Source organism: Elephas maximus, chromosome 7 (assembly GCF_024166365.1).
Source record: "Elephas maximus indicus isolate mEleMax1 chromosome 7, mEleMax1 primary haplotype, whole genome shotgun sequence".
Classification (NCBI taxonomy): Eukaryota; Metazoa; Chordata; class Mammalia; order Proboscidea; family Elephantidae; genus Elephas; species Elephas maximus.
This window is the reverse complement of record NC_064825.1, coordinates 47,178,788-47,206,689: the sequence shown is the minus strand read 5'-3', so window position 1 is coordinate 47,206,689 and position 27,902 is coordinate 47,178,788. Positions and strand designations below refer to the sequence as shown.

General features: G+C 48.2%; 1 protein-coding gene across 3 annotated transcripts in view; it reads right to left on the bottom strand.

The window, feature by feature from the left end:
- ARRB1 (arrestin beta 1) overlaps positions 1-27,902 on the bottom strand; it is an 87,197-nt gene that overhangs the window by 37,740 nt on the left and 21,555 nt on the right. Inside the window, exon 1 of one of the 3 annotated variants that reach the window (XM_049889817.1) lies at positions 3,928-4,388. The exons of the other annotated variants lie outside the window; for them this stretch is intronic. Within the exon in view, the coding sequence (XP_049745774.1) occupies positions 3,928-3,932 (5 nt within the window). The 5' untranslated portion in view covers positions 3,933-4,388. Of the gene's footprint in view, positions 1-3,927; positions 4,389-27,902 lie in introns of those variants that run through there. 3 annotated transcript variants of the gene reach the window in all.

Genomic DNA, 27,902 nt, shown 5'->3' with positions numbered 1-27,902 from the left:
GCCCAAGGGGCGAAGTGGTGAAGTGCTCAGCTCCTAACCAAAAATGTTGGCAGTTGGAATCCACCAGTCACTCCTTGGAAGCTCTATGGGGCAGTCCTACTCTGTCCTTTAGGGTGGCTATGAGTCAGAATCGACTTGATGGCAACAGATTGTTTGTTGTTTGGTTGATGCTGTTGATATTATAATTGTTAGTGTTATTGTCATTACCACAATCAATGCTCTGCACTTTCTCCCACCTTGGGCCCAGGGGAGAGTTCTCGCCCAAATGTCCTCTGGACCAGAAGGCTTTGAAGGTGGGAGATGTTATGCCCTCCACCCCCTACGGAGACAAAAAAGTTTTCATAAGTGTCTGTCTCCCTCCCTGTCTCAAGTGGAAAACAACAGTGTGTGATGTTCTCCTTCCATTTTAGACCTTCACATTCTGGAAACTTCCAAAAATATGTCTTGCCATTCTCTCTTTCTGGATTACCCTCCCCATCAGTTCTCCCAGTTGCAATCCTTCCCACATTTCCTGATGTCACCTCATCCAAGGAGCCTTCCTTGACTGCTCAGCTTTAAGTCCCCTTGCTCTGATTCCTCTGAATTTCCATGGGGCTTTGCTTGTTCCACCTCTCTCCCTTCCTTCTTTCCTTCGTTCCTTCCTTCTCTTCTGCCTCCCTCCTTTCCTCCCTCTCTCCTTTCCTTCCTTCTCCCTCCCTCCCTTATTTCCGCCCGCTCATTTTTCCTTCCTTTTATTTATTTTTCAAACCCCTGGACCTGGCACTGTTCCTCCCTCAAGGAGATACAGGCCCCATGCCCTGTCCCCAGAGTACCTATACTCTGGAGTGGGGAGGCAGACACTCCACAGATACACAAACCCTCCCTCAAAAGCATAGTGGGAGAAGGAAATGAGATGGCAGATACTATGTGCTGAACTTGGCTCCAGGCACACAGTAGGCACCTTTCCCTCCTCCATTCTACCCCTCTGCCCCCTTAGCATCCACAAGAGGCCTACACATGGCTGCTCCTCAGTGCGTGGCCTTGGAACTGAAATGAATAACCACCTCCAGAGAACAGGAGCTGTCTCTATTTCAGCATTTATTTGCCTTGGTACGTGTCGTTGTTAGCTGCTGTCAAGTCACTCCTGCTTCATGGCAGCACCATGCACAACAGAACAGAGCAAATACTGCCTGGTCCTGTGCCGTTCCCATGATTGGTTGCAAATTGGACCTTTGTGATCCATAGGGTTTTCACTGGCTGATTTTCTGAAGTAGATCTCCAGGCCATCTTAGTCTGGATGTTCCACTAAAATCTATTCAGCATCGTAACAACACTTGAGCTTCCACTGACAGTTCAATGCTGGCTGCATTCGAGGTGTATTGGCTGGAAATTGTACCTAAGTCTCCCACTTGAAGGTGAGATCTCTACCGCTGAACCACCACTGCCCCTATCCTTGGTACATAATAGGTGCTTAATAAACACTCCAAATGAATGAATGAATGAACTAGAGCCAAGCCCTGAGCTTGAAGCTGGGAATAAGTAGGGCCTGGGCCCAGTAGCAAGGCAGAGGCAGACAGCCTCACAGCCAAGCTGAGACATGGCTAACACACAGCCTCAGTAAAAGCCCATTAGAGGCCTCCACTATCTTCCCAGTGGAAAGATTTAAAGGTTTTTATGCTTTTTTTGTTTTTTTGTCCATTTGAACATACAAACTTTTAGGGGTATAGAATAACATTAGATTAAAATAAGATATTAATTCAGAAACATTATTTTTCCCCCATTCTCCCAATACATGAAATGTCAGAACAGATCCAATATGGCTGAACATCTACTGGCTCTGTGTCAACCACTCTGGATCAAAGTCAGGGACTGACATAGACCTCTGTGATGAGGGACTCTATACAGACTAAAAGCTAAGACTTAAAGCAGCCACCTCTTTCCTGAGGAATAATTTTTGTGGGGGGGGGGAGGGGAAACCTACACTTTATATTGAACCAGATGTGATGCCTCCGGTGTGCTGAACTTGGTTCATACAGGCTCCTATGAGCCCACTGTCATATTTCCAGAAAGTTTGTGAGCTGGTCGTCAAACACAGCCATTACCAGTGGTTCTCAACCAAGGCTGAATCTGCCCCATGAGGGACATTTGGCAATGTCTGGAGCTATTTTAGGTTGTCACAACTGGAAGGGGGGTTGCTACTAGCAACTAGTGGGTAGAGGACAGGGATGTTGCCTGCACAACACACAGGACAGCCCCCACAAAGAATCATCCTGCCCTAAACATTAATAGTGCTGATGCTGAGAAAGCCTGATATAGCTTACAATTAAATAAATTATATTAAGTACAAAGGGAATTACCTACTCAAACTCATCACTTACTAATTATTTTACTACATTTCATGGTTATTCTCTTGAGGTTATTTATGTCTCCAGTATCTGCATGCTGGGAACACTAATTAATGGTGTCCTACTGTGCATCTCTTCCCAACTCCATGTTCAATGACATCATGTTGGTAGTGGAGAATTCATAGCATGGAAATTGGTAAATGCTACACCTCTCCCCCAACTTTTCCCCTGGAGGGTCAGTTGTTAAACATTTACTATGCACCATTGGGTATAACCCTAAATTGAGAACGGAAATTCGCAAGACCGGTGGAATCTTTCTGGTTTCCAGCCCAGGCAGAAGGCTCAGCACCAGCCTGCTGTATGCTGTATGGAATTAGGATCTGAATATGGCTACATGCACAAACCCTATACACCATACACACACATACCCACAGACACCAAAACATACCTGTAGACATCACACATACCACACATACACAAAGAGATACCATACAAGCTATACAAACAACAAACACCCACTGATATCCACACACTTACACCACAAACACTCCACACACCATAAATACCCATGGATATCACACACACACACAGATACACACCATGTGCACCAATAGACATCACACACACACAAACACCACATACCTTACATATATACCTACAGACAAAACACACACCACACATACATATGTAGATACCATACAAACAACAGACACCACCCAATATGCCCAAACACCACAGACACTCCACATACCATGCACACCACACCACAAACACACATCATACATATATGCCACACACCATATATGTCTCACACACGTTTACACCACACATAGACCACATGCACAAGTACCATACACACCCCACATACATCTCCCATACAAGTGCCCACACACACCATTGGCATGTCCACACGTAAGGTGTAGCATACTCCTGTAACAGTCCTCTAGCCAGCAGAGGGCTAACTTGCCATCTGACTAGCCACATTCTTTGATATCTGGGCACCTTTACCTTACTCCCTCCTCACCCTCTGTAGTCTAAATGTCCCCCATCCACCCCCACATCCAGTCTGCTATGCGGAAGGTCTCACTACCCCTACGGAGCACCAAATCCAGTGGCCACATTTCAGTGCCCATTCTTCTTGGCTACTGGAGGCCCTGGCAGAGTGGGCCTACCCCTGCCCTGGGCCTAGTCCTCCGTAGCCTCCAGAGCAGAGCGCAGCTGGCTGTGTCATCAAGGTCTGGCGGCAGCACCTCCCCAGAGTCCGTGACAAGCAGATTCTAGGATGACTCCACCCACCTGACCACCTCAGCTACCACCAGACGCTGCTAAGTCCAGACCCCCTTCTCCAGCCAGACCTGACCTTCATGCCAACCGGCCTTGGGACATCTTTACTCACGTGTCCCTTAACTCCTTAGCAGAGTCAGGACAGGTCCCTCACACCTGCCCTTCCCGTACACTCTCTGCCCAGAGGACGGCAGCACACAAGAATTGCTCAATGTACATCGAATGGATGAATGAATAAATTCCCTAAAAATAATTGTAAATCCCCTAAAAAGAGAAGAAAAAAAAAAACCTTCCCTGTGAGTCAGATAGGAAGTCTTACCCCATTTTACAGATGCGAGCCCTGAGTTCCAGCAAAGTTAAGGGACCAGCTCAGGAGCAGCAGCTGAGGTAGTGGGCCGTGTGGGGTTGGGGGGGTCCCTTGCGAGACCTGGACTTGGGGGCTCCAGGCCACAGCAGCCAGGCCAAGGTAAGTCCCGCAGGATCAGCCCTCCCCAGCCCCAAGCCAGGGGGTTAGTTACAAAGAAAAGGAAAAGGCGTTCCTGATATGCGTCCTGTTTCCTCTCCTCCTCCGGGCTTCTCGGGCTTTGGAGGGGGTGTCTCGGAGCTGGCAGCACTCGGCCTGAGCAAGTACGGCAGATGGTGAGGGTCTCCCTGGCCCCTCGCCACTCCAACAGTCTGGTCTTACTGGAGTGAGCCCCTCGAGTTCCCCTTCTCAATCTGGGGGAGCCTCTACCCTTTATCCCCAGCAGAGACTTGTCACAGCCAGGCGCCTTCTGTCCACCAGAGTGTCCCATAAAAAAACACCTCCACCAGGAAGCCTTCCCTGTCGCCTCACTTGCTATAGGGGATCTGCTACAGCTCTCCCACCCCACCCCCACCCCTAGCAGCCAGGTCCATAACTCTGCCCAACTTTCTCTGTGGCTATTTCCTATGGGACTCCCCATGAATCAGGCGGACAGTGCGTCCCCAAAGGCCAAAAAAAAAAAAAAAAAACCAAGAAAACAAAAAAACCCCACTGTCTTCAAGTCAATTCTGATTCATAGTGCCCCATAGGGCTTCGGAGGCTATAAATCTCTACGGAAGCAGACTGCCACATCTTTCCCCTGCAGAGCCCCTAGTGATTGCCAACCACCAACCTTTTGGTTAGCAGCTGAGCACCTTAACCACTGTGCCACCAGAACTCCTTGTCCCCAAAGGCAGAGGCCAGCAAATGGGGCACCTTTGAGTGAGAGGACAAGCTGAGCCTCCCCCATCAAACAGGGACCTTCCGGAGGGCAGAGGTCATGTCTCCTCTTCAAACAGAGGTCTCTCTGAAGGGAGTGGCCACAACTTCTCCATCAGATAGGAAGCCTCTGCAGGACAAAGGTCATGCCTCCTTCCTCAGACAAGGAGCTGCGGGAGGACAAGAGGGCTATGTCTGCTATATCCCCTCCATTTGATAGGGAGTCCCAGAGAAAAGAAGCCATGTCCCCTCCATCAGACAGGTGTGTCTCTCCCAGAGGCAGGGCCCAGGTTCCTCCATCAGACTAGTAGTTCCCAGAAGCCGCATTCTCCATCTGCTACCCCCACCATAATCCCCAGGACAGACCAGCTCCCTGTAAGACACAGAGAAGTGCTTCCCCCTGGAGTAGAACTGAGGGTAGTCTCGCCCATATCCTCCCCTGGCACAGGGTTCCACGCCAGCTTCCCATTCATGCCCTCAACTGCACTGAAGCTGCCGTATCACACTTAAGACAGCCATGTGCCAGCAACTACCTATTCCAACCAGGGCATAGACATAGAGATGGTGATGGGAGCAGCTGGGGGATCCCTGACGAGAAAATTTCCAGGATAGGCCACGCGCCCAGCTCTGGTCTGCATGGGACCAGATGTGCTGCCTGGATGGGTTTCTACTGCTGGACCTGCTCCTGACTGGGCAAACCCATTTCTCACTGTGGCCACTAACGGCTCCCCCAGCTTCAAATCTCTGTTGGTGTCCACTTCGGGCTACAGTGGCAGGAGGCATCAGGGAGAGGGTATAACAGAGCCTTCCTGGGCCCTGCCTTGAGGACAGCATGGACCTTCTCTGGGCGCTGACCCTGAGCCTGCCCAAGCAGCTTCTACCATGTGCCTACAAGCACAAGCTCCAGGGAGCTATTAGTTAGCATCGATCCACAAAGTGCTTTGCCGACACTTTTTATGAGCTCAACCTCACCCAGGGCCCTGGGGGCTAGGAGCTAGAGGCAGAAACCGAGGCCAGGGAGCCCAGACCACTGATCAGAGCGAGGGAGCAGCTCCGTCAGCATTTGAAAGCAGGCCACAAGACCAAGGCCCAAACAAGGCAGGGCTGGCACTCAGTAAATGTCAGCTGGCTGAATGAATGAATGAAAAGCAACCTGACTAGATTTTGCTAACCTAATCTGGGTGTATTTTCTTATTAAGAAATAATAACACTGAGCTTCTATGAAGGGTGATGGAAAACTTCGGGACTGGTTAATGGTGATGGTTGAACACATGATGAGCACTACTTAATATTACTGAACTGTACATGTGAAGAGTGTTAAAATAGAAAATGTTTTGTTAATTATATATTTACCACAATTTGAAAAAATTATTATATACATTTTTAAAAAGCTAATATTTACTGAATGCTTAATACAAGCCAGGCACTATTTTAAATACCATATTAATTCCTTTAATCCTCACAAGAATCCTATAAAGTGGACACTCATATTATCCCAACTTTACATATGAGAAAACTGAGACACAGATAGGTTCAGTAACTTGCCCAAAGTCACAGAACAGGAAATAAGAAATGTAAACAGCTCAAACCATCTGCTGGATAAATTTAGAAATAAAAACATAATAACAGTGCTTCTGAATTTTAAAATTAGATACTTTTGAAAAATACAGTTTATCCTAAATGTGTTCCAAACCAAATGCATTAATTATCAGACATACTGTAGTATATTTTAGCCTGTAATGGGTTCTCCAAAAAAGTGGTATTACAGATGGAAAATGTGTGCTTATCAGCCATCCTAAAATCCTATTTAGCTTTCTTTTGAAACTTTTGACTAAGTAGCTCTATCAATCTAAAAAATGTAGGAAATCGAATTGAGAAAAAATAGGAAAAAACATAGTAGCAATTATTTTTAAATTGACCATTTATTTATTTCTTATGTGCTACGTACTTTATATATTTATCACGTTCAACCTTCAGGACAACCTAAGGTGGGGGAAAGGCATTATTCCCATATTATAGAAGCAGAAACTGGGGCCCAAAGAGGTGAAGTGACAAAAAGACAGCTCATAGGAGGCAGTGCAGTCTCTCTGTCTGTCCCCAAAGCCCCTGTTCCTTTCCCTGTACCATACTGTTCCCTGTGCTCTCAGAAGGTTATCTGGACTGGCCAGAGGCTCATTGCTTGACCACAGCGCTCAAGAAGCCTTCTTGCAATGGAATAGGCCCGTGGAGGAGAGATCTCAAGTTTACCGACACCTACTGTGTGCCAGGCACTGGGCTTGAGCATTGCCTCCCGAGGAGTTGTGCCTGTGTTCCAGGCTGTGAGTACCCATCTTTCCCAGAGGGTATGATTCAATTGGCTGTTTGCTCCTCTAGGATGGAGGCTCCTCCAGGGCAGAGACTGTACTTGGCACAGGGAAAGTGCTTTATAAAGTAGCTTAGGGTATAGGCTTGGGGTCAGGCAGGCCTGTTGCTTTATTGCCCTGTACTTCAGCTGCCTGGAGGGTTCAATGAGACCTCGACACATAGTTAGCCCATTGTCATCGAGTTGATTCCCACTCCTAGCAACCTATAGGACACAGTAGATCTGTCCCAGAGGGTTTCCAAGGCTGTAAATCTTCACGGAAGCAGACTGCCACATCTTTCTCCCTCGGAGCAGCTGGTGGGTTTGAATCGGCCTTTCAGTGAGCAGCTGAGCACTTATCCACTGTGCCACCAAGGCTCCTTGGCACATAGTTAGGGCCCCATAAGTGGTGGAAATACTAATCGCCACCACGACAATCAACAGCTCATGGGGTGGCCTTGGGCAGGTCCCTGTCCATCTTGGCTTCAGCTGGCTCACCAGCTTCAGTGAAGGTCACATGACCTTGGAGGAGCATGGACAGCTGAGAGGAGATAATGGGTATGAGAAGTTCTGGAGAGATGAGAGTGATGGGCAAAGACACGGCCTGTTGTTCGGGCAAGGCTGAATTATCGAGCATTTTTGAGAAATGCATTTCCATTACTTCCAAGAACACACAGGCTTGCAGAGGAGGCGAAGCCAGCCAAGAGCACCCGTGCCTCAGGGAGGCAGTGAGCAGGGGAGAAGCACTCCAGGGCATCTCCAAACCTGTCCCCAGACCATACCCTGGGACTTAGTTGTAAGTATTCCCATGCCCACCACCAAACTCTCCAGCTGCTCCTCAAATAAACTCCCTCCCATTGTTCAAGCAGGGGTGTGGGAAGCCCCTTCCTTGGCCATTGATTCCAGAACCAGCTCCACCTGCCCCAACCTAAATACTCAGGCCATCTTACCCCAAAACTCAGAAAGAACCATGCGAATGGTGAAGGATGTGGGAAGAGCAACCAGAAACAGGGCCTGGATCTCTATCTACCCTGGCATTAATGGCTGTGTCTGTTTGGACATGGGATGTCACCTTACCAAACCTCAGGATCTTCACCTGGATGATGGGATACTACTACTACTACCTTTATGACGTTGAGGTTAATGAAGGAGCTGGTGTCTGCATATACCTGGCACGTAATCCAAGTTGGCAGAATTAGTGCACGAAGACACACCAGGGAGCTCCAAGAAGAACAATGCTAACAGGGGCGCTGTCTTCACAGAGCTTACAGTCTAGTGGCAGAAAAAGACTTAAATAATCACACGTGAGATCACATAACCAGGAGATGGAGGAACCCTGACTACCTTGCCACACGGTCCCCCAACATGTATTTGGTATACCTGTGTAGCTAGTGGGATATGAACCTCCTGGGAGAACTTGGAGTATGGTGGACAAGCTTATGGAATATGCTTCCTCAAGGCCTGGACAACCTCTCCCTCAAGGCACACTCCCTCCACCCTTGGCTCAGATTTCACTCTCCTCAAGAAACCTCATGACTAAGGTGTTCCCCTTGGTGCCCTGATTATCAGCAGAGGCCCTAGACGTCAGGTATGAACGTTCACGTCATGGAAATGGAGAGATCTTTGTACCTGAATGAACTGGCCATCTGCTTTTATGTACATCAGACCTTTGTGAGTCTGATTGATGGGAGTTGGTCATGCAGGCCTGCTCAGTTCTGAGGAGTGAACTGCCATGGTGGTAACACTGCCCAGGCCTGACCCTGGAAGCCTGCTTCCCCAGTGCCTTTGTCATACTGTCTCTGACTCTGAGAAGCAGAGAGGGGCTGTTATGAATAAACTGCCCACATATTGTGGGGGAGCCAGATGTGTAAAACAATAACCTACAAAGGTCACCATGAGAGAGGGTAATAGAAGGTCACTGTAACTCTAAAGAGAGAGTGGCTCAGTTCTTACCCAGGATGAACAGGGGGCTGCTGAGAAATTTACAGAGACCAGGTGACATCTGAACTGGGACTTGAGGGGATGATTAAGATTTTGCCAGGTCACCAAAGGGCAGGAGAGAGAACATCACGGTGGTGTGCGTACACACGAGATAACACATAACCTCATGTAACAGCGTGTACATTTCAGAATCATTCCAAAATCCTGTCTCATTTGATTCTCTCAAATCCCATCATGGTATTATTAATCCTTAGCAGATAAGAAAAGTGAGCCACAGTGAAGACAAATGACCAGCCCCAGGGCATATTGTGACTGCTCTCTGGGCAGAGGGAGGAGGGGACATGAACACTGGCTGAGATGGCCTACTTCCCGTGAAGGGCAGGGGAGTAGTCCTGTATTCCTGTCCAGCGGCAAACTCCCGCTTCCCACCCCTGCTGGTCTGTGACACCCCCTCCCACCCCTGAAGTACATACACACTCCTCTGGAGCCCAGGGCCTCTCCGGAAGGGCCGGCCAAGTGAGGGTAGCTGGAAAAGGAACACAGCAGCCGGGCCAGGGCCAGGGGGTGGGGAAGAGTTGATGATTCTCTGAGGCCCAGCTTGGAGGCCCTGCCCCACCCTCTCCCCACTCATCCTGAGCACTGATAACCTCGGCCTTTCCCGCTATAAATCTCTCCTGGCCTCCCCGCTCCATTCTCCTCTCCCGGCGGCTCCTGCCAACCTCTCCCTCTTCTCCCTCCACGCCTCGCTCCCCCCAGGGAGCAGTGAGCTCAGCCTTTCCCATCAGCCTTCCCTGGAAATGATGGGAAATGCATGGCTGGGCCAGGAACTGAGAGGAGCCTGCCCCAGTGAAAGAGAAGGAGAAGGGAGGTGTTTCTGAGGGCCGATGGGGCTTCCAGGGCAGGCCCAAGTCTACTGCATCCCGTGAGCCCAGGCTAGGCCTCAGACACAGTCTGCCTGTCGATACTACACGTGGGATCAGACTACTGGAGATGGAAGGAAGCTCGTTTTACCGATGGGGACAGAGAGGCCCAGAGAGAGAAGGGAAAAAGGCTGTATGGCGACCCTGACACCACATCCCAGGCACAGTGCAAGCCTCTCATAGTTCCTGTCTCATTTGATCCTCACAGCTAAGGAGGTAAGGCAGGTGTGGTAGGCTGAACAGTGGCCCCAGAGATGTCTATGTCCTAACCCTTGAAACCTGTGAAATGTTAACTTACATGGTAACATGATTTAGCTAAGGGCCTTGAGATGGGGAGGTTATCCTGGATTGTCTGGGTGGGCCCAGTGTAATCACAAGGGTCCCACAAGAAGGAAGTAGGGGAGTCAGAGAGAGAAAAGACCATGAGACAATGGAAGCAGTTAGAGACAGACTGGAAGATGCTATGCTGCTGGTTTTGAAGATGGAGGATGGGGCCAACCACAAGCAAAGGAAATGCAGGTGACCCCCAGAAGCTACAAAACGCAAGCAAACAGATTCTTCGCTAGAGCATCCAGAAGAAACACAGCTCTGGCAACCCATTTTAGGACGTCCAACCTCCAGAACTGTAAAAGAACAAATGTTGTTTTAAGCCACTAAGTGTGTGCTAATTTCTTACAGCAGCAATACACCATTCCCATTTTGCAGATGAGAAAACTGAGGCTCAGAGAAGATACATGCCTTTTCCAGGTCCTTCACACTCCCATCCATACCACACTGGCTTATAGGAAGACTTCATGGGCCCAGAGCCTGAGGAGGGGCAGAGGTCTGCTACCGTAAGGCCGACGTCGAGGTTGGGAAGATAAAGCGCTGTGCTGGCAAGGGGTTGTTTTTACAGCCGAGACTTTCTGGAGCTGGTGACTGAGTCCTGCCCAGGCCCAAATCACGAAGCAAGGAGGCACATAATACAGTGCAAGAACCCTGGCTACCCAGCTGGGTTTGCTTGGCTGGGTGTCTGCAGGATTAACTGAGATTAGATGAAATCCACCCATTATCTCTCTTTCATCCGATAAAATCCCTCGGAGGAAGGCTCATTATCTTTCTTACCACATTGTTGTTGTTGGGTGCCATGGAGTCAGTTTTGACTCATAGTGACCCCATGTGACAGAGGGTTTTCTAGGCTATAATTGTTACAGGAGCAAATCGCCAGGTCTTTCTCCTGTGAAACCACTGAATGGGTTTGAACTGCCAACCTTTCAGCTATCAGTCGAGCGCTTAACCATTTGCTCCACCAGGGCTCCTTTCTTCCCACAATACAGGTGAGGAAAAATGAACCCCAGGTAGACAGTGACTGACTCAAGTTTTCACAGCTAGTAAGTAGTGGAATCTGGGTATTTGTAATGATTGACATAATAAAAATCATCACAACAATCAGAACTAATGTTACTGAATGCTTACTATGTGCCTACCATGTATTAACTGTTGCAGGCACGTTCTCAATCATTCTAGATGCAAACCTGACCAAGTCCCTCTTCTACCTCAAACTCCTTAACAGCTCCCCACAATCCTTTAGGGATCTGGCTCCTGCCAGCCCCTCCAGCCTCACCTCCTACCGCACTGGCCTACCCCTCTACACCAACACCCTCCGGCCACACAGACCTTGGTCACTCCCTTGCAGCTACCAAATGCCTTCCCATTTTGAGGTCTCCCACAGGCCCCAACCCCACCAGCCCCAGCCACACACACACATGGTTGAGAAATCACAGGTCCTGGCCACTTCTGCTCAGCTCACCTTTGTGGGTAAGGAAGAGGGATCAGAGGCCAGTGTTCCTTCCCAAGGAACTCTGGGAGGTCAGAGCTCAGAAGGCTCAAGGTAATTTCCTACATAGTAAAGGCAACAACAGCCTGGATGGGACAGAGTATGAAGGCACAATTCCCCAGTAGGGACCAGCCCTCCCAGAAATGTAGACTCCAGGATACTGGACCTGAGGAGGCCTTGCAGAACACCTGGCTCCACCCCTAGGAGTACACGTAGGGATACTGAGGCCCAGAGAAGGGCAGGGCTTGTCCCAGGCCCCACAGTGTGTGATTAGGGGGTCAGTTCAGGGGAGTGGTTAAGGCTTTGGGGTCTGCCACTTACTAGCTGGGTGACCTTGGGCAAGGACTGAATCTCTCTGATCTTCATCTTTAAAATGGGATTAATAATAGCACCTTTCTTGATTAATGCATGAAAAGTACGTGGTACGGCACTGATGTGCAGTAAGCCCTCCATAAATGAAAGCTGCTCTTAGCATTGAGCGAGCTGGGCCTGGACCTCCAAGCCCCAATCCCACTTAGTGCCATTTCTACAGCCCCACACTGCCAGAACAGGGAGCTCACCCCCTCTGTGACTCGTGTTGTTGTTGAGTGCCATCAAGTTGATTCTGACTCACGGTCAGCCCATGTGACAGAGCAGAACTGCCCCATAGGGTTTTCTTGGCTGTCATTTTTATAGAAACAGACTGCCAGGTCTTTATCCCGTAGAGCTGCTGGGTGGGTTCAAATTGCCAACCTTCATGTTAGCAGTCAAGCGTTTAACTATTGCACCAACAGGGCTCCTTCTGTGACCCACAGCTGGGTGGATTTAATTGAACCCACTGGCAGGCGGACCCCCAGGCTGGGTGCCCCCTCCCCCAGGGAGAGAATGTATAGAGAGGTGGGCATTCAGCTGTCTCTGGAGCCACCGCTGCTGGGTGCCCGAAGTTGTTTAGTCCTTTATCTTGTTTGCGCATCACTAGGAAAGGGATTATCAACCTCAGTTTCCATAAAGTTAAATAAATGGGCTGGAACTCCCCCAAGAAAGCAAGCCTGGGGTGGGTCCAGAGGTTCCTGATCCAAAACGGGGCTCCCACTTCCAAAGCTATGGAGGAGGAAGATGGAAAGGACTAGTTACCGAGCACCTCTGCTGTGCTGCGTACTGGCAGGAGTCACGCAATCATCTCACTTAACTCTCTCACAGTCCAATGAGGGGGCATTACTGTTCCCACCATGCTGAAGCTGGAGCCAAGATTCCAAGTGGTTAAATAACTTCTCTGTGGCCACCCACTGCCAAAGCCACACTGGAAACGCTGCTCCAGGAGGCCCCTGGGTGAGGCCCATTCCTATTATAAAGTGTTGTTATCAAGGGGCTTTTTAAAGAGAAGTAGCCCAAACCAGGAGGATGAGCCCACCAGGCAGCCTCCTGACCCAACTTCAGCTGCTATGGCCCAGTCCTCTCCTCCCTCCCAGACCCTCTCCCCTTACTTAGGCCTCCTCAGAGATCTGTTCTTAGTAACTGTGAAAATAATACATTACAATGCTGTTCCCCATGTGGACTGTGTGCCCACCCCACCCCAACCCCGAGTTTACACACACCCCTCTCTCAGAATTTTGCTCATTCGGCACTTCCTCAGAAAGCCTTCTTTGACACCCCGTCCCCACAACTAGGTCAGATCCCCCCATTAGACTCTCTGCAGCGCTTGTACTTTTCCTTTGCAGCACTTCTCACTGTGGGTTATCTCTTGTCTGTCTCCCAGCTCCAGACCATGAGCCCCATTAAACCAAGGATGATGCCTGGTTGGCTGCCACAGCAGGCCCAGAGGTGTGCATGGGGCTGGCCTCAGCAAGTCACTCTGCACTCGCGTGTGCCAGGCATTGTGCTAAGAGCCATACCCAGACATCACATTCAATCCTCACAGGACCCTATGAGGGTGAGATTGTCACCTCCCTGCAAGGATGAGACCAGTGAGGCTCAGAGAGAGAAAGTAACTTGTCTGACATTGCCCTGCTAACCTGGAACACTGCTGGGACCAGTACCTAGAACCAGTTGTGAAATTTGCAAGGCCCAGTGCATAAGAAAAATGTGGGGCCTCTTGTTCAGATTTCAAGACAGACAGTGTTACAACAATTGTGAGGGCGCTTGAGCAATGGGCACAAAGTAACTTCAAGGAAGCCAGCCCTACAGGCACTCACATGTTTACCCTTCCCCGCCTCCAAGGCCAGGATCCTCCCACTGAGATGCCCTTCATTTTGGAAGAGCATAGGCTTCCCTGGTGGCCTAGTGGTTAAGTGCCACTGCTGCTAACAAAAAGGTCAGCAGTTCAAATCCAACAGGCGCTCCTTGGAAGCTCTACGGGGCAGTTCTACTCCGTCCTGTAGGGTCGTTATGAGTTGGAATTGACTCGATGGCAATGGGTTTTTTGTTTTTGTTTTATATAGTCTCCCTAACGCCTGGGTTCTCACACTTGAGCATGCATCAGAATCCCCTGAAGGACTTGTTAAAACCCAGATTGCTGGGGCCCATTCCCTGAGTTTGAGGTGGGCCTGGAAATTTGTATTTCTAATGTTGGCAATGATGCTAACACCGCTGGTTAGAGACACTTCGAGAACCACTGCCCTCAGGAATGAATATTAGACAGGGAGGATTGGAACCCAAGCCTCTTTGAGGAAGAGATTTCTGGGTGAGCTGTCAGAGCCAAGGATGCCCCGTGTCCTTCAAGTCGCACTCAGGTCTCAGTCCAAAGGGCCAACCCTGCTAAGAAGAAGAGAGGATGGGGGAGGAAGGGAAGAGGCAAGAGAGGAAAAAGGAAAACTTCACACAAGTTATCTGTTTAATTTTCCTAACAATCTTGTGAAGTAGATTCTATTATCCTTATTTTAGAGAAAACTGCAGCACCAAGAGATCAATAATTTGCCCCAGGTCACACAGCCAGGAAATTTTAGAGACTAGATATGAACCATCACAAAGCTGCTTCAACCACAGCTAGCCTGAAGGTTCTCTTCCCATGACCTGCTCGGCCCAGGTGAGCAGAGCCTGAAGCCCTGGCAAAGCTTGGCAAGCACTGGTTTCCCCTCCCTCCACTGCCTGCCTGCTGGCCTTCCAAGGGCAGCCCTGCAGCACAAAGACCTGGGACTCAGCCAAGGGACTAATTGCTGGCATCATTTCAGCAGGCTGAAGTGGCCACCCCTAGACTGTAGATTGTGCCCATATTGAGCCCCCTCTCTCTAGCCTACCCTCTGGCCACCTCCTCACACATATCCTAAGCTCCAGTCACACACTCAGATCACACCGTGCTATGTCAGAGTTAGCACAGGCTGTTCCTTCTGCCGGAAACCCTGTTGGCATAGTGGTTAAGTGCTACAGCTGCTAACAAAAGGGTCGGCAGTTTGAATCCGCCAGGCACTCCTTGGAAACTCTATGGGGCAGTTCTACTCTGTCCTATAGGGTTGCTATGAGTTGGAATCGACTCCACAGCACTGGGTTTGGTTTTCTTTTCTTTTCTTTTTTTTTTTTTTTTGGTTCCTTCTGCCTGGAATAATACACTTCCCGTCTTGCCTGGCTGCCCAACTCTTACACATCCTTGAAAACCCAGTTCATCTCTACCTCCCCTGGGAAGTGTTCCCTTGGAAGCTTGTTCACCCTCACCACTTCATAATGTCACCCTCTACTTCTGTGTCTGCTCCTCCAACCATGAATTCAACAGATGTTCATTGTGTGTCTGCCTGGCTCCAGGCACAGTGCAAAATGCTGAGGACACAAGGCCAAAAGTGAGCTCTGTCAGGCTAGGCTGTGGATCTGCCTCATCCCTGTATACCCACTGCCATGAAGGACAGACAGAGAGGGGGCCAGTGAGGGCCCCACGGAGGAGGGTAGTGGTAGGACCTCAGCTGGGGTCTTGAAAGGGCAGGAGGAAGTAAATTCCACATTCCAAGTCACTGTTGATGTTGGGGGGAGCCACACCTCAATGCCCTCCAAGCCTGGAGTAAAGACCTTTGGCAAAGCAGCACAAAAACCATGACCAAAGGGGGGAAAAAAAAAAAGATCAAATGATTACAAGGTGTGCTATGTGCCTCCTTGCCAAGGGGACGTATTGACCATGGACTAGCCAAGAAATCAAGGCCCAGAGGGTGAAAAGGGTGAGCGCCAAGTCCCGCTTAGAAGAGAAGGAGGCCCTGGAGTGGGCCTGCAGCCTCTCCTCCCAGGAGATCTGGGTTTTAAACATCGGAGGAAGGGAGAAGGGAATGGCCTCTCCCTGAAGGACTTGTCGTGGGACGCCCCCTGGGGCGAAAGGCATTAAGGGCATACTCTGGAAAGCCACAGACCACAGAAGCCCTAGGAGCGAGCTAGTGGGATCCTGCCACCTGCCTGAGTAGGGGACGGGGGCTGGAGTGGAGCCAGGCTGGCAGAGGAAAATCTTGAGCTTGAGGCGGGAGGGAGGAAAGGAGGAGGAATGAGAAAGGAGGAAAGAGCCAGACACGCAAACACCTCCGCCTCTTCTTTCCAACCAAAACAGAATCCCCAACCAACTGAGACCTATGAGGGAGGAAGGAGGGAGGGAAAGAAACTGGGGCCTCTGAGGGAGGGTGGCTGGCTGGGGTGGCAGACCCCGGGTGGAGCCTCTAGAAGCTTCGAGGGCTGGGTAGCTCAGCGGCGGTTGGGGGGTGGGGAAATGGGGAGGTCCCTCTCTCATCAGGGACTGCCCATCTTGTACCCAGAGGTGCTGGAGACTCAGGGAGAGTCTGGGCTCCACCTGGTAACTCCTACTCCTCCTTCAAGACCCCATTCAGGAACAATTTTTCCTGAAGCCCCCAGACTCCCTGTCTGGGCTCGGCTCTAGCGCTGGGCTTAGCACGGCTTAGAAAATGTTGTGGAACAGAACTGATCTGATGAGGGGAGTCAAGCATAGCCCTTAGGAGGTCTCCAGGCTGATGGGGGAGTCAAGACCTTGGAAAGCTCAAAGTTCGATGGGAAATCGAAGGTCTGCAAAGGAGGGTGCACTGCCGCTAAGGTGGCTTTGGGCTCCCAGACAATCAAGGGACTGGCAGGCACTTCAGATCAACCCACAGAGCTAGCTTTAACGGATGCCTCCTCTGTTAAGACAGGACACCACCGCTGGGCACTGGGATGGGGAGACAGGAAGAGCAGTGAAAACTGAGGACAAGAGAGGTGCCATCTTTGCCCCCCACCGCCGTACACACACACACTCAGCCCTGGGGCTTAAGGTCTTCTAAGGGCTTGGGTTCTAGTCTTGGCTCAGTATTTGAACAAATCCCTCAACTTCTCTGGGTCTCTGCATCCCTCACCTGTAAACTGAGGGCTTTCCTGCCCCTGCTTCCTCTCAGGGAGGCCAAGGTACAGGACAGGCTTCTAAGAAGCTAAGGCCTCAGGTATGACTCCTACTCCCACCCCATTCCCACCCCCCATTGGCACCCACTTTCCGCAGGCCCTCATTATGGTGGAAGGAGCAGGGGAGACAGAAGCTGTGGTTAGAAGAGCTAAACAGTCAGGCCTGGCGCCCAGAGGTGGAGAATGGCCCCTAAGGCAAATCCATTTCCTGTCCTGGAGGCCTTTTCTCTCCTTCCTCTCTCCCTACCTGAGGAAAACCACCATTTCCATATCCTTACCACTGTTTGAGACGCATTGTTATCATGACTTCTGACTGTGCTTTCCCTTGCAACCCTCATCCCAGTTGTTCTAAATTGCTGGACTTTGAGGGTCCTTCTTTCACTTACTGTATTTTTTATCATAGTGAACCAGCCTGCTCTGGTTGAAACCTCTACTCACTGGAGGATGTTGGGCAAGTCACTTCCCCTCTTTCAGTTTGTTTCTTAATCTATAAAATGGAGAGAGAGGAACAGTGGTGTTTACCCCATAGAGTTGTTCTGAGGATTAAAGGAGCATAGTGCCTGGTGCTTCATAATATATGCTAGCTATTATTATTTCTTGAGTTTGGTTTTTTTTGTTGTTGTTGTTTTATTATTTCTATTATTAACATTCAACAATATTTATTGAGCTCCTTACCTGTGTTTTATTGACTATGCAACGGCATTTGACTGTGTGGATCATGACAAATTATGGATAACGTTGAGAAAAATGGGAATTCCAGAACAATTGTGCTCATGAGGAACCTGTACATAGATCAAGAGGCTGTCATTCGAATGGAACAAGGGGATACTGCATGGCTTAAAGTCAGGAAAAGTGTGTGTCAGGGTTGTAACCTTTCACCATACCTATTCAATCTGTATGCTGAGCAAATAATACGAGATGCTGGACTATGTGAAGAAGAACGGGGTATCAGGATTGGATGAAGACTCATTAACAGCCTATGTTACACAGATAACACAACTTTGCTTGCTGAAAGTGAAGAAGACTTGAAGAACTTACTGATGAAGATCAAAGACCACAGCCTTCGCTATGGATTACACCTCAAAAAAAAAAAACTTCATAACTGGACCAAAAAGCAACATCATGATAAATGCAGAAAAGATTGAAGTTGTCAAGGATTTCATTTGACTAGGATCCACAATCAACACCCATGGAGGCAGCAGTCAAGAGATCAAACGATGCATTGCTGCAAAAGACCTCTTTGAAGTGTTGAAAAGCAAAGATGTCACTTCAAAGACTAAGGTGTACCTGCCCGAAGCCACGGTGTTTTCAATCACCTCATATGCATGTTAAAGCTGGACAATGAATAAGGAAGACCGAAGAAGAACTGATGCCTTTGAATTAATGTTGGTAAAGAATATTGAATATACCACAGACTGCCAAAAGAATGGAAACCCTGGTGGCATAGTGGTTAAATGCTATGGCTGCTAACCAAAAGGTTGGCAGTTCAGATCCACCAGGTGCTCCTTGGGAACTCTATGGGGCAGTTCTACTCTGACCTATAGGGTTGCTATGAGTTGGAATTGACTTGACGGCAACGTATTTGATTTGGCCAAAAGAACGAACAAATCTGTCTTGGAAGAAGTACAACCAGAATGCTCCTTAGAAGCAAGGATGGCAAGACTAGGTCTCACGTACTTTGGACATGTTATCAGGAGGGGCCAGTCCCTGAAGAAGGACATCATACCAGTCAAAATAGAGGGTCATCGAAAAAGAGGAAGACCTTCAGGATGGACTGGCACAGTGGCTGCAACAATTGGCTCAAGCATTACAAGGACTGTGAGGATGGCACAGGACCGGGCAGTGTTTCACTCTGTCGTGCATAGGGTTGCTATGAGTCAGAATTGACTTGAAGGCACCTAACAACAACATGTCAGACACTTTTGGCCACCAGGGACAAATGGTGAAGAGGATGGACCCTGTCTACGTGAAACTTACCTTCTGGCAGGGAAGACAGCAGGGCCCTGCGCTGCACACTTCCAGAGGGTACCATTGCACAGACCGCTATGTGAACGGTGTCCCCTGGAAACATGCAGCACAGCAGCCCTGCAAGACGAACTTTGAACAAGTAAATAAGCAATAAGTGCCGTAAAGTGCTCCAAGGGCACAAAACGGGCAATCTGACCAGAATGAGCAGTCTGGCAAGGCTTCCCTGAGGAAGTGACATCTGAGTTGAGCTAAAGAAGCAGTAATAGCTCTGAGAAGGCGGAAGGTGGGATGCTGCGTTGAGGCAAAACCTGCAGCGGGCAGACTCTGGGGGAAGATGAGCAGGCAAGGCCAGCAGGGGGCAGAGCTTGCACTGCTTGGTTACCAGTAGGCCTTGAGGAGGAGTATGGATTTTACTCTGTCGGCTCATAAGACATTGGAGGGGTTTTAGCAGGGGATTCGACACAATCTACTCATACTTTAGAGTCCTTGGGTGGCACAAACGTTCAGCTACTAACCAAAAGGTTGGCAGTTCAAATCCACCCAGAGATGCCTTGTAAGAAAGACTTGGCAATCTACTTCTGAAAGGTCATAGCCACTGAAAACCTTATAGAGTGCAGTTCTATTCGCACTCAGGTGGCGTTGCCAAGACTTGGAATCAATTTGGTGGCAATTTCTTTTTTCGAAGTTATACCTTAATGTGTTCACTTTGGCTGCTGGGCAGAGAATGGAAGGGCAGAGAGGCTAGAGTGAAAACAGGGTGACCAGCTGGGGGCAGACTCAGCAACACAACTGTTCTGGGTTCAAATCCCAGATCTGCCACTTATAGTAAAACCTGGGAAAGCTGGAACCTCTGTAAGGCAGAAACCTGTCAGAGAAGGAATACTCAAATATGTTCTACTAATAAATATCGATAGAAAAGTGGTAAGACTGCACCCTGTCAAAGGTAGAAAACTTTCAAGACTTGAAAAAGCAAAGAAGTCCCATCAAGTTCTGGCTCTCACAGGTTTCACTGTAGCTGGGAAACGGCTCCAGGCCTCAGTTTCCTCTTCTATTAAATGGAGATCACAATAGTACCTAGCTCCTTGGGTTATTGTGAGGATTTAATGAGCACCACTGGCAGCACAGTGGTTAAGAGCTCAGCTGCTAACCAAAAGGTCAGCAGTTTGAATCCACCAGTCGCCTTTTGGAAACCCTACGGGGCAATTTTCCTCTGTCCTATAGGGTCACTATGAGTCAGAATTGACTCGACCGCAGCTGTTTTTGGTTTTCATATGTAAAAATCTTGGAACAACCCCTGACCCATAGAAAGTGCTGTATAAATGTTTCCAAGAAGCCAAATTCACTGCCTTGGAGTCAATTCGGACTCATAATGACTCTGTAGGACTGAGTAGAACTTCCCCCATAGGATTTCTAAGGCTGTAATCTTTACAGAAGCTGACTGCCACATCTTTCTCCCATGGAGCGGCTTAGTGGGTTCAAAGTGCCGACCTTTTGGTTAACAGCAGAGCGCTTACAAATGTTTAAAGCCAAAAAAAAAAAGTTGCCATTGAGTCAATTTTGAGTCATAGTGACCTTATAGATGTTTGTCTGATATTATTCATGTGGGTGAGAAATGAAGGTGGCCCAGATTAGGGAAGAAGCAATGAGAGCTGATTTAGGAGATAATATTGGAGCCATTATTCCCTGTTCTAGAATGTGACTCACCTGGAGCTGAACTCACAAGGACCCACAAGGACTCACAAGGACACATCAATTGGGCTCTGAGGCATAAAGTCGATAGCTAGGACAATCTTGGAAGTCATTTCTTTAGGGAACCTTTCACATAAACAAATCATAAACAGCACAAAAGACCCCATCCTTTCCACTCTTATCTTTTTCTATTAGCACAGTGAATAGGAAGATTTGCTGGACCAATGAAGACCCTCCTGACTGTCGTTACTGAAACTTGTACCGATGATTGTTAAGAAAGACAATTCAAAATGCAGGATTATGAAGGTTTAGCAGCTTCTAATCAATCTGTGAAAAGGTGAAGGTCTCAATGGTTTTGCCCATTTATACTGTTAATATATACTGATGAGTCTGTCACATTCCTTGGAATTGAGCAGACATGGCTATAGCAGCATGCTTGTCCATTTTCCCACTTTTGTCTATTCTGTAATTTCCTTGGATTTGGGCAGACATGGCTCTGGCAGCATACTTGTCGATGTCCAACTTCTGCCTCTTTGAATATACGCCAAGTAAATCTTGCTTTTTGCTTTACTAAACTTTGTGATGTTTTTTACCATAGAACACAGCAAGACACATGGGCAGATGTTTTTTACCCAAGTAAAGCTTACTTTTTGCTTTACTAAACTTTGTGATGTTTTTTACCCTAGAACACAGCAAGACACATGGGCAGATGCCAGTAGTAACATCAACAGGCCTGGCAACAGGCTGGGTATAGGGAGAAAAGGGGGGATATCAAAGATGTCTCCCAGATTTCCAATTTATTGGGTGAACTGGGATGCCTTTCTCTGATATGGGGAGCCCTAAAGGAGGAGGAAGCCCTGGTTGTACAGTGGTTAAAAGTTCGACTAACTGAAAGGTTGGCAGTTAAAAGCTACCAGCAGCTCTGCGAAAGCAAGATGTGACAGTCCGCTTCTGTAAAAGACTACAGCCTTGGAAACCCTATGGGGCAGTTCTATTCTGTCCTATAGGGTCTCTATGAGTCAGAACCAACTTGAAGGCAAGAATTTAAAAAAGGAGGACCTGGCTGGTTTTTTTTTTTTTTTTTTTGGGCTGGGGAAGAAGAACATAAGTTCACGATAAGCTCCATTTTGTAAATGAGGCAACTGAGTCTCAGAGAGGTTATGTAATATGCCCAAGGTCACACAGATGCAGCACAGCTCAGCAGGCCTTGTGATGAGTCTGGATTTTACTCTGTTGGCTGATAAGACATTGGAGGGTATTACAGATTGAATTGTGTCCCCCCAAAATGTGTGTCATCTTGGCTAGGCCATGATTCTCAGTATCATATGGTTATTCATCATTTTGTCATCTGATGTGATTTTCCTATGTGTCATAAATCCTACCTCTAGGATTTTAATAAGGCAGGATTAGAGACAGTTATGTTAATGAGGCAGGACTCAATCTATAAGATTAGGTTTTATCTTGAGTCAGTCTCTTTTGAGGTATAAAAGAGAGAAGCGAGCAGAAAGACATGGGGACCTCATACCAAAAAAGCAACACAAGGAGCAGAGCACATCCTTTGGACACAAGGTTCCTGTGCTGAGAAGCTTCTAGATCAGGGGAAGATTGATGACAAAGACCTTCCCCCACAGCCAATAGAGAGAGAAAAGCCTTTCCCTGGAGCTGGTGCCCTGAATTCAGGCTTCTAGCCTCCTAGATTGTGAGAGAATAAATTTCTCTTTGTTAAAGCCACCCACCTGTGGTATTTCTGTTATAGCAGCATTAGATAACTAAGACAGAGGGGTTTCAGCATGGAAACTAACATGGTCTAGTTATACTTTGGAGTCCCTGGGTGGCACAAAAGCTTGGCTATTAACCAAAAGGTTGGCCATTTGAACCCACCCAGAGGCACCTTGTGAAAAAGGCCTTGTGCTCTGCTTCTGAAAGCCATTGACAACCTTATGGAGCACAGTTCTACTCTGACACACATGTGGTTGCCCAGGCCTGACTGTTTCCATGGGCCCACAAGAGCAGTCAGATGCCACCCACTGAGCACCACTGTGTATTGCTCCATCCACTGACCTTTCCTGGATTTCCTCAGGGCCAAGCCTATGCTGGGAGCTGGGACTCAGTGAAGGGGCAGACATGGTCTCACCCTGAGGGAGCTCTCAGGTGGGAAAGCCAAATACAAGAGCACTCATGTGCAATAGCACTGTGAACCTTGATTAGATCTTGGTCCATAGTTACCAGCTATGTAAGACCTTCTGGGGACAACTGGGGAAATTTCAATATGGACCAAATAGTAGATGAAAATGAAAATTACCATTATTTTATTAGGTATGACAGTGGTACACCTATAAAAGAGGTTTTCCTTATTTCTAAGGGATGCATGTCCTAGTATTTGGAGAGGAAGTCTCATAATGTCTGCAGCTTACTTTCAAATGGTTCAATAAAAAAAGAAAATTTTAATATACAGATCTAAAGCAAATTATCAACAATTGCTGAATTGAGATAGCCAGTATACAAGCACTCACTGTACTGTTCCCTCAACATTTCTGCATTTGAGAATTTTTACAATAAAATTGAGGGAAAAAAAAAAACTACAGTCACAATGAACAGTCTCTGTATTGGGTTCCACTGCTACCTGCGGTAGCAGAAGAGGGTTCAAGAGGATGCTCCCAGAACTGAGTCTAGAAGGACGTAAAGACGTGTGCAGGCTGCTTCCACATACAGCATCTTGAAGAATCATACAGCAATCCAGATAGTGGATCTGTCACAGATGAGGAAACAGGCCCAGTAGTTGACATAACTCACCTAGAGAGGGTCCCAAGTTGGTCTAGCTTCAAAGTAGATGCTCTCAGATCCACCCATGTGGCAGGTTGTATTTCCCAAAGGTGGTGGAAACAATATCTCTTATTCTACCAGCTCTTCTTATAATGTGGCTTTAACATTTCTCTCATTGACATGTAGAGTCTACGGCCCCTCCTCTTGGAACTGGGCAATCTTTTTGTGACAGTTTCAATCAATGCAATACAGCAGACATGACATGGTATGATTTCTGAGTCTAGGTCATAAAAGGCCTTGCAGCTTCCATCTTGCTGGAACACTTGGGCTTGGAGCCCTGAGCCACCATGTAAGAAGTCTATTAGGCTTCCATGTTATAAGGAAGCCCAACTGGTCCAGGTGAGGAGACCATATGTAGACGCCCTGAGGCTACATGGAGAGAGACAGATGCCTGGTCAGCATCCACTGCTCCAGTTCTCTGTGCCATCTACAATCACATGAGAGACCCTGAACCAGAACTACCCATCTGAGCTCTTCCCAAATTTCTGACCAACAGAAACCAAAAGAGATAATAAAATAAATGTGGTTTTGAGCCACTATGCTTTGGATGGTTTGTTATATGGCTAAAGATAATTGGAACAACCCACACTGAGATTTACCTGGAGAAACATAACGTGGGCAAGAAGTTGCAATTTATGAGCGAGGGGAAGCAGCAGAGCAGAAGGAAGTGGAAAGGTGTGCAAGGCAGATGGAGGAGGGGCTAAGGCCAAGCCCAGGGCCTCCATAACATGCAGGATTCGGACCTCAGGAAGTTGTAAAATAGCTTCAAATCTAATCATTTCAGGATTATTTACAACAGCAAAAAAAAAAAAATCTGGAAATAATGTAAATGCCAAAAAGGGGGATGAACTATGAATGTTGTTGTTATTTGTGCCATCAGTTGAATCCGACTCATGGTGGCCCCATGTGATGCAATAAAACTGCCTCCATAGGCGTTTCTAGGCTGTAATCTATAGGAGCACATCGTCAGGTCCTTCTCTCACTGGGTGGGTTTAGACCGCCAGTCTTTTGGTTAGCAGCCAAGTACTTAACCATTGTACCACCAGGGCTCCTAAACTATAGAAAATAATGTAATTGCCAAATAAGGGTATAAAGAAATCATGGCGCATCCATATGAGAAATTTTATGCGCTTATTAACAAATATGTATTCTATGATGAGTTAGTGGCATGGAAAACGCTGAAGGAAAAAATGCAGTATTCAGCATTTTATATATACTTTGATCACCATTGGGTTTGAATACACAGGCACATGTGCTCATGCACACACACAACGCAAGAAAGGGAACACAAAAATCTTTTAAACTTCTAAGTAAGGGGGTTATAGATGATTGTTATCTTCTTGTCCAAATTTTCTAAAATGTGAAGGTTTTTTAAAAAAATAATTAGTAAAAGATAAATGTTAGTTCTTTTCAATGGCCCCTCAGAACTCCTGTGGAGTCTCTCCCAAGCTGACACTCGCCTCCCAACACACACACACACACACACACACACACACACACACACACACTGCCTCTAGGACAACATAGGACTAGAACGTTAGCTCCATGAGGGTTGGGATTTTTCTCTGCTTTGCTCACTGCTGGTGCCCCAGTGCTAAAACAGCGTCTGGCACACAGTAGGCACTCAGTGAGTATTTGCTGAATGAATGAATGTACTGCATTCATCTGAGTCATGGCAGCCTCCCTCACAAGCCCTCGGGCAAAGATGATGTCTGCAGTGTCCAATATACAGCTCCAAGGAGGCTTCAGAACACCCTCAGATACACAAAGGGCTGAATGAATGATGCCTGTTACTGCAAGAAGTCCTCCCTGACCACAGTGTGGAGGTCTTGAGGGCTGCGGTCTGTGTGTGAGTGTGTGGTACCTGCGTCTGTGTGTGTGAGAGAGAGATGAGAGAGGCACAGAGAGAATGTGGCTTTCTGAGAACCCAGAGAGCTCTGTCTGGTCTGACTACCTTCTTCCTCAGGGCTTTCAGCTGTGACTTCGCCTATTTGGTCCCCTGCTTAGGCCCCAGGGGAGGAGTTCTGGAAGGCTTGAATTGCTGTGTCTTCTCTCCAGATGTAGCTTTGTTTATAAAGAAGAGAGAGAACAAGCTCCTTCCTGAAATGACACGCCCTCTGCCTGGGGGACAGTCTCTGTGACAAGCATCTGGAAGAAAAGCCAGCAGGTGGAGACCAGAAGCTTTGAGTGGGGGGATTGGAATGTGAAGTTGGGGGAGGATTGGGTGCTAGAGAGGGCAGTGCTAGATGGGAGGGTACCTTAGAAAGAGACCATCAGATAAAAGACCTGAGGAATCACTTTGCTGGAAGTGAACATGCGGCAGGTGACAGCATGTGGGGGGTGGCTGTCACAGTGGGGTATGTGACATTGCTGGAGGTGAAGGTGTGGGGGTGTGACCCTGTTGGGGTGAGGGACTGAGGATGGCAGACTGGAGGTACAGACATGGAGGGGTTGCTAGAGAGAGGAGGGCAGTAGCTTGAGCCAGATTGTTTTTGCCAAGGAAAGCTGAAGTCAGATTCTGAGAACAAATGATGGCCGGAGGGGTGGGGTAGGCCAACAGGAGATGGTCATGCCCAAAAAGAGGCAGAAGCCCAATCCCCCAAGGCTGGAGAGCAGGCAGGAACCCCTGACTCTCACCCGATCCCCACCCTGGCTGCCCAGAATACTAGCCCAGAAAGGACTGTTCACTTTGTGTGTGTGTGTGTGTGACTCATTTATTCTTTTTATTATTATTATTGTGGTGAAAATATACATAACAAAGCATGTGCCAACTCAACAATTTCTACAGGTAAGAACTTTCTACTTTTTTATAAACTGAATACCAACAGATGTGGCATCTCAGGACCATCTCAAGCATGGGCTTGTGAACTCCATGGCCCGTGCCGAGGACAGGAATGGCCAGGCCACCCCCAAAGGCTCTACCAGACCAGGTCTGGCCGTTATCCTCCAGGTCACCACACCCTCTATGGACCTCAGTGTTCCGTGTGTTCAACAGGCTAGGCCAGAGAGCTCGGGGAACCCTTCAAGACCTTACACCCCAGGGCTCTCCGGTCTGCCCTTGCCAGCTCCACAGCTGCATCAAAGACCCCAGCCCAACTCAGGCCTATGGGGCTCAGCAGCCTGGAGGTCAGAAAATGCTGAGACGAATGTCAGAGCTCAGCTAGCCTGACCTCTCAGTGACAGGTAGGGAAACTAAGGTCTAGGTCCTTGCCGAAGGTCCCCCAAGCCCAGGATGCCAGCCTTCAGGCCCTGGGCATTTTCAAACTCCACGAAGGAGCCCTACTGGGTCCCAGGGAGCCAGTGTCTGCTCAGACAGCTCTGGTGGAGCAGAAGGTAATGAACAATTTTCATTAACAGCTGCAGGCATGATGCGGGCAGGAGGCTGCCGCGGGGTCTGACTCCTCTACAGCATGTGAGGGAGCTCTTGGGAGCACGCACTGAGTCATACTTGCAGCCATGTCCCCAGAATCCAGCCCAGGGCCTGGCTCAGCGTGGGTGCTCAGTAAATGAACAAATACATAAAAGTGTGAATGGGGGATAATTACAGTAGCTGACTCTTACGTAGTGCTTACTTTGTGCCAAGAACTATTCTAAGCACTTTACAAATACTGACATTTAATTCTCATGAAAACTTTAAGAAGTAGGAAACACTATTGTTCCCATTTTACAGATGGGAAAACTGAAGCAAGGAGAGGTCAAATAACCTGCTCAAGATCACACAGCTTTGAAGCCTGGCAGTCTGGTTCTAGAGCCCTAGGTCTCAACCACTCTGCCAAGCTGCCTCCCACGCTGCACCTTTACCCTTTCGTGCACTTTTGCTCCTACATCATCCTTTCTCCAATAGTCTCACCCAACACCCACGTCTCAGCTCAACTGTGTCCCCTCTTAACAGAGATCATCTGTTTTTTTAATCAGCAATTTAAAAAAAAAAATTCTTTTTTTGAGGCAAGATTCACAGAACATAAAATTAACCTTTTTTTCCCAAACTTGATAGTTTTTTTTTTATTGTGCTTTAAGTGAAAGTTTACAATTCAAGTCAGTTTCTCATATAAAAACTTATACACACATTGTTATGTGACCCTAGTTGCTCTCCCTACAATGTGACAGCACACTCCTTCTCTCCACCCTGTATTTCCTGTGTCCATTCAACCAGCTACTGTCCTTCTCTGCCTTTTCATCTCCCCTCCAGACAGGGGCTGCCCACATAGTCTCATATGTCTACTAGAGCTAAGAAGCACACTCCTCACCA